Source organism: Peromyscus californicus, unplaced genomic scaffold (genome assembly GCF_007827085.1).
Source record: "Peromyscus californicus insignis strain IS unplaced genomic scaffold, ASM782708v3 Scaffold_7__1_contigs__length_154581171, whole genome shotgun sequence".
NCBI lineage: Eukaryota > Metazoa > Chordata > Mammalia > Rodentia > Cricetidae > Peromyscus > Peromyscus californicus.
Genome location: NW_026294595.1, coordinates 96,394,092 through 96,401,790, shown reverse-complemented (window position 1 = coordinate 96,401,790; position 7,699 = coordinate 96,394,092). Strand labels below are relative to the sequence as shown.

General features: G+C 39.0%; 1 protein-coding gene across 2 annotated transcripts in view; it reads right to left on the bottom strand.

The window, feature by feature from the left end:
- Positions 1-1,879: 1,879 nt before the first annotated feature.
- Positions 1,880-7,699, bottom strand: part of Golm2 (golgi membrane protein 2) — a 67,665-nt gene continuing 61,845 nt past the window's right edge. For both annotated transcript variants that reach the window (XM_052722855.1, XM_052722853.1), the window contains one exon: positions 1,880-4,182. In XM_052722855.1, the coding sequence (XP_052578815.1) occupies positions 4,112-4,182 (71 nt within the window). In that variant the 3' untranslated portion in view covers positions 1,880-4,111. The remainder of the gene's footprint in view (positions 4,183-7,699) is intronic.

Below are 7,699 nucleotides of genomic sequence, written 5' to 3'. Positions count from 1 at the left end.
AAATCAACTTTTGTTTCCTTCCTGTAGTCAGTATTTACTGAGGTGAAACTAACTACTGAGCCCCCACCGAGAGGGAGTTAGTTAAATGCATTCCTCTTAAGCTAATGAAAGACAGTGACTTAGGAAACTGGGCTTCACCATCTCATCGCTTGACAGAAAGCCAGCCAGCACTCTCGGAGTCTGCCATTGCAGCCCTGCTGCGACCCTGTTAACCACAGCTGGGACCCCGTTAACCACAGCTGGGACCCTGTTAACCACAGCTCTGGACATCCTGGAACTCTCACTAGTGTAATAGTAATAGGTTGTTGAGAGTTCAGGAGCTTGTCTGTCCAAATAAGTGAGCTAGAGTCAGGCATATCATGGCCTTGCATGTTCATAAACCAGCCACAGGATGGCTGAGTCATTAAGGATCGGGGATTCAAGGCCAGCCTAGACTACACAGGGAAACTTTGTCTTAAAGAAAACAATGAAGGGCTTGGGTGTAACTCGGTAGAAGAGTGCTTGCCTAGAATGCACAAGGTGTGTGTTCAGTCCCTAGAGCCAGGAGAGACAGAGAAGGGAGGGAATCCTAGGTAGTATGATTCAGAATTGCAGTGAAAGAGTAAGACATTTGGAACTATTCAGCACTTTGGTTGAGTCTTGTTATTCCTAAGCATATGATTATAAGCAAAGCAGAAGCCCCACTTCTAAATATTACTGCAATGGAAACCAGTCTTTCAACACTTGTTCTTTTGGGGAAATCTTAGCTCTGAACCATCAGTGTTCAATAAAATAAATGTATTTAAAATTTCAAAGAAAAAAAAAAGAATGGGTTACTTATGGGTTAAGTGTAAGAGCTAGTTAGTAATAAGCCTGAGTTACTGGCTGAGCATTTATAATTAATATTAAGCCTCTGACTGGTTATTTGGGAACTGGCAGGCAGGAGAGAAACATCCAGGTATGTGCCGTTATTTTACCATTGTAGACATGTTGCTGGTCCAGTAATTGTGGTTCACAGGCTTTACAGCAGGGCAGGACTGCCCAGTGCTGCTTTCTCGGCAGCCTGCACAGCACTGATACTATGAGAGCCACTCCTCAGGGAGGTTTCCAGATCAGTTCCATTACTCCAAGTTCTATCTGAGGTGTATCAAGTCTTCAGCAATGAGAGACAACCAGGGCAACAGCAAGAGCCTATATTGTTTTGTCTCTTGGAATTCCCTTACCCAACAAGTTGAGAAGGGTTTCTCATGCATAGTATTGGGATTTTTGTTAGATAGTCCAAGGCTCTTTTAGGAAGCATCATTGCTCCAAGAGGCACAACTTCTTTAAACAATCCCTCCCACCTCCACCCCGTGTGTGTGTGTGTGTGTGTGTGTGTGTGTGTGTGTGTACATCTATATGGTGGTTTGAAGGAGGATGGCCCCCACAGACTCATAGATTTGAATGCTTGGTCACCAGGGAATGGAACTATTAGAAGGTGTGGACATTTGTTGGAGGAGGTATGTCACTGGAGGTGGGCTTTGAGGTTTCAAAAGCCAAACCCAGGCCCAGTGTGTCTATCTGAAATATACTTAGTGTTACTTAACCTTCCTCCCTAGGTAAAGCCCCCCCCCCTTTTCCCATCTCTCCATTTTATCATATTTTGTCTGATTCATTTGGGTGCTGACTGCTTCCATTTGAATGTAAGCTCTAGAACAGACCTTGTCCATCTTATTTACTTATTCACACAGATGACTTTCTACCTTTGCCAAATAAGCTGGCCCTACAGTAAACAACCCTACTCGTGTAGTTCAGTTTAACTTAAAATAAATGCTAACATTTATTCAAATTTCAGTGTCAAGATGCAAATGTTTACATTCATGTAATTTTATATATATCTAGCAAAATCAAAACTGTGAAACAAGTTTAACTTTTAATTTATTAGAACCCAGTAAGATTTTTAAAAGCAGCGTTCCTGTCAAATTAACACTTAATTCAGGGCAAAAATACATTAAAACAAAACAAAACAACCAACCCTAATTCTTAAGGCAGAAGTAAAACACTGTAAACAAAACAAAACACCATTTCTAATACAGACTGTAGAATGTCACAATTTAAAGAGATCCACATAGTACTTTACAGCACTACAATGTTAATATAGTCAGAAATATCAGTTGGTCCAAGGTTCCCCAGTTTATAAAATGTCTAGGCTGCTAAATGAAGTTTTTGCTGTGTATGGATAGTTACCATACAACCAACTGACCGTTTTTAGGACAATGGAATCAGCAGGAGACCTTATGCTTTCGTCTATCCAGTTCTACAATATCAAGTATGAAGTATCTCTAGGCATTTGTAGATTTGGCTCCCCTTGCTAACTGTTGTGCATGTGCATCACTCCCCTTTGACTACATTTTAATGTAATCATCATACTTTTTTACTGGAGGCCTGACTTTACTGACAACAAAAGTATAAACTGTTTGGTTTCTTGGTGTGTGTATGAGAGTGTTTGTGTGCACAAGCAGTTACGTGTGTGCAGGTGTAGGAAGGCCAGAGGTCAACCTGTGGGGGGAGGGTGTTCCTCACAAGCTGTCCCTTACTGGGTCCCGGAACTTACTAATTAGGCCAGGATGGCTGGCCATCGAGCTCCATGGACCCATCTGTCTCTGCCTCCTCAACACTGGATAATCTGATATAGTGGAAAAGTCAATTTTAATAAATGACTCCATCTTTTTCTGGCCATTAAATAACTTTGGACTGAATTATAAGAACTTAGGTCTGTCAGTAGGTGAACAATTGCTTCTTCTATAGATTAGTATTTTGAACAGAGCCTTAGTGGGGGGCTTTTCATGTGTGTTTACTTTGTTGTTATTTTCAGTGCTGGGAATCAACCTAGGCCTCACACCCTGCGCCATGTCACTCCAAGTAGTTCATCTTTATGTGCAATTAAAGCAGCCCTTCTAAAAAACGGGGTTTACAGCCTTACATTTCCCCCTTATCATCAATACCTTTCATTTTTAGGGAACACTAAAAAAAATTAAAAGTGCTTGAAACCAGAAAAGAAGGATTAGCTAGCTTATATATCCTAATGAAATAATGGCAAAAGACACAATACACTGAAAATAATTCAGTAAGTCTAGCAAATGAGCTTGGTGGGTTCTTAACTAACATTAATTACAAATATTCATTTTTATTACAAAGTTTTCGGCTATTTCAATAAAACAGCTGTAGACGTCACGGTACTTCTATTCATCCATTCATTAATAAAAACCTGTTAAAATCCCTTACTTAGTAGTTCTGGAAAAGTCTAATCAAATACAATCATTAAAACTACCAGAAAAGTTTTGCTGTACTGATCGCAGACTCATTTCAAGGTGGATTTAGTCACTTTCAGGATCTGTCACGTAAACGGTGAATACACTCACCAGATTCAACTCTGAAAATATAACGAATTTTAGCCAGTGCTGACTACAGTTAAACAGTACTGGTATTACTTGAAAAAATAAAAATTCATTGTCAATCATGCATTCCGCAACTTCAAGAACTAAGTAAGGAATAACATAAATATTGTTATGGTGACTTGGACTTTCCTCGAGTAAAATAAAAGGAACAGGGAGGTCATTCTGTACACACATTGCCCATTGCTTGGCATCCAGGTCCCCACTTTTGTGTGTAACTATTCTAGCGTAACTCTTTAAAGAGTGTGAAATGAGGGGCAGTAGAGGACACCTATGGGGGTGGGGGCAGGTAACAAAAACGTATTAGTGTCTAGAGTTTTCAGCTGAATAACTAACTTCTCACTGCCATTACACTATGTGCAGCATATAACCTGTACAAACATTTGTTCCTTTGTCTTTTTGTGAAAAAAAATTAGGTTCAATAAAATGTGAAATTTACATTAGTTTGCTTTAAATGCAAAGATTAACTGTTTTTGGCTCAGCTGTGTTGTAACCAAAAAAGTATCTGCTTTGATAATACAATATGAAAAAGTTCATATATGTACATTGGTACATTCCTTCATTAAAATTTCCTTAAATCTATCTCAATGTATCTTTACAACTGATACAACGACGACTGATCTTTACAACAGAAGTCAAAATTGACAAATAGAGATGATTCACTGCGAAGCACTTTGGGTTTTGAGCATCCCTTAGACTTAAAGGACATCATTGAAGCGCTGTTTGCCATAGTCTGCAGGATCCATCTGAAGCTCTCGTTCTTCATCATCTGCAAACAAAATAATATATATCAAGAACAGGGTCCAAAGTTGCCACAGCCAGACAGTTTCACACTGTCTCCAGTTTTTCAGCTTTACAGCAATCTTTTCTCATTTCTTATCTGTTATCTTAACTGTACTGTTTCTTAGCTGCATGGCTGAAGAGTGAAAAGTCTATCACTACTTTGTAAGACTTAATTTTAACAAACATTCTGAGTTGGGCATGGTGGCTCACACCTGTAATCCCAGCACTAGGGCAGAATTGGAGGCAGAAGGATCAGGAGTTCAAGACTTGGACTACATAGAGAGCTTGAGGTTAACCTGGGCTACATGAGACCCTATCTCAAAGAAACAAAACACAGCAACCATCCTCAACCTAAAAGGAAAATAAGAACCATCTGACAGGTATGTACAGACAAATGTACAATAGATAGAGCTAACAAAGCGTTAGGAATCCCCAGGACTGAAGAGCTAGTGTTGTGCATGAGGTCAGAGTTTCAGGCCATTCCTAGCTCCAGGGCCAGTTCCAGGACTGCCTAAGGCTATAGGAGACACTCTCAAAAACTCACCACCATCATCTCTAATTATAAAGATAATCTATAGTGGTCATGAAAAAAAAAATCAGAAAATAAGAGAATATAAGTTCTCCTCAGTCCCAACATAGAACACTTCAGTGAAGTTCTCTGCAAATAGCTTTCTCTTGACTTTTTAAATGCAGCACACTTACCAAAACTTAACTCTTCCTTAGAAAAAACAAAACAAAACAAAACCCACAATTGTTGCCCCTCAAAGCCTCTCTGAACAGCTGCATTAAATGACAACCAGTGCCTTGCAGTAACGACTTCTCTGGCTATAGTCTCCTTATATGGCAGCTGCCGTCTCTGTATGTCAGTTTATCTCAACAACAAGCCCTTTAAAAAAATAAAAAAATTTTAAATATAACTGCTCAAAATAAAATGATGTTACAATAAGAATGAGAGGAAGAGCCAGGTGGTGGTGGTGGCACACGCCTTTAGTCCCAGCACTTGGGAGGCAGAGGCAGGCAGATCTCTGTGAGTTCAAGGCCTGCCTGGGCTACAGACTGAGTCCGGGACAGCCAGGGCTACAAAGAGAAACTCTGTCTCAAAAAACAAAAAACCAAAAAAGAACGAAAAGAAGTTTAAGTAGAGCCCGAGGAGGTGGCTCTCTTTGTTCAATGCTTCATTTTATTATTTATTTTTTTGTATCTCCCATGATTTACTGAATACCATACTGAAAATGAAGAGCAGAGTGCCTGCATGCTTTTGTTTGTACTATTGTGGAGTGGTATTTGCTCAGCCCATGACCTTGGGCTATATGGCCAGAAGGAGGTGGTGCTGCTTGCCACTGTACAGGACCTCTTAAAAGGAACGGGAGAGGGGGTCACAAGGTTCCTTCTCTCTGTTTCCTGCTTCCTGGTGTGATCAAACTGCCAGGTGGATTTGCTCCCGGTCAGATCAGAGGATGACTTCAGCTGTCTACTCAGTTCTGTGTTCTTGGGCATATTTCCTCAATTTATACTCATAAATTCCCTAATAGTCCTTAAGCAGACTCCTTTAGAATTGTCGCTTTACTTTTGGAAAGCCGAAAAATCATACACTGGACCATTATAAATTAGGGATCATCCTTGAATTTTAATTATATTGAATTAAAGTTTTTTATTAATTCTTTTCCAGAATTTCATACATTTTGATCATATTGACTCCCACTCTCCACACCTCAACTCTTCCCAGATCCAACAGTTTGTTTTTGAGACAATTTCACTATGTAGCTCAGGCTGGCCTTGAACTCATAATCCTCCTGTTTCAACCTTCCATGTGCTATCTTGATCTTTGAAAAATGACAAACAAGCCAACTTTCTTTTGTACCATATTCTTAAAACTGATCACTTTTTTGTTTTTTAGGAGGGAGTGCTAATGGACTGAACTTGTCAAGTGCTCTACCACTGAACTACATCCTCAGCCTGTTTATATATGTTGGCTCATTTGTTTTTCATCTGTTTTGTGGTGCTTCAGATGGACCCAGGGCTCTGACCACGCTGCTCACTGTGCCATATCCCTAGACTGCTTTTACTTTTCGAGATAGCATCTCACTAAAAGTTGCATAGGCTGGTCTTGAACTTGCAATCCCCTGTCCTCAGTCTACAGAAGAGCTGGGATTAGAGGCCTGTGCCACCAGGCCTTGCTTGATGATCACATATCTCTAAAGTAAAATGCACCAGGATCTATTATAACATTTGTAAAGGCTTAAGTTATATTTTATTCACATTTGTGTGTTATAATCATGAAAATTACTTTCTTATAAAAAACAAAATCGAAAACCACACTTAGAAAAAAATATACCAAAACTATCTTTGGTTTTAAAAGGGGAAAGAATCACGGACACTTTTCCAGAATGCCCTCTGGAGAACCTGAGTTATGAGGCCTCAATCTATGCCTTTGAACACATCTTCCAAGACATTAATAATTAAATGAAGACAATCACTATGGAGCAATGGAACATTTTGAAAAAGTCAACACAAAAGTTATTGCAGAAAAAATGTTGTTACTTTTCTGAATTTTTATATGAATAAATACAAAGAGAAAATGAGATAAAAGCAAAGGTTCTAGGAACAGAAAACACTGAAATTTGTTACTGGATCAAAACATAGTCTAGTTCCTATTCTTTGGACCTGCATTGTACCTTCTCAGTACAACAAGAAATGTCCTATTTCAGAATAAAATGACGTAACTGCAGTTTCTGTTTGCAAAGTCCTCTATAAATATGAAGTTAGGTAAACTAAATCTATGTTCTTTACTTGTACATGTGTGTGTGTTGTAGCTAAAGACTAATCTCAGGAGCTGGACAAGCACTCTACCACTGAGCTAGATAGCTCCAGTCCCACTTTAGCACAATTTTGATATGATGCTTATACACTGATTTCAAGAATTTCATAGGACTTTTGGAATACTTTAGTGAGCATCATTTACACTGACTACAGTCTGTTTTCAGTGTAGTTATTCTACCCAGAATTCAAGTTTCTATCAACAACTTCTTTATATTCAGCTATAAACCTATACATTACCTGACAGAATATAACTGACACATTAGTGATAATCACAGAGAATGAGAGTTTAGTTTTTAGAGAAAGCAGCAGAACATACAAGTAGCTAACCATGAGGAAACAACCAAGGAAATATAACCAGAGAGATACCCATCATTTGTGATGTCAGTGATGTAAGAAAGGACTAGCAACTAAAGAGCTCCTCAGACACTGAGGCCCCACAAAGTCACAAGCTCACCCACAGGGCGGAGGACAACTATCCTTCAAAAGGAAGCAATCCAGAGAGAAAACGCTAGATTTTCTTTTATTTAAAAAATTATTGAGCAAACACTTAGACAGTGCTTTATAGAATGAAGTACTCTGGTTTAAGTGCTGATTGATATCATATAGTCTATACAACTTCTGCTAGATAAGTACATGTATTTCTGCTTTACAGCTGTGGGAATTATGAGAGAGAATTAGAATCC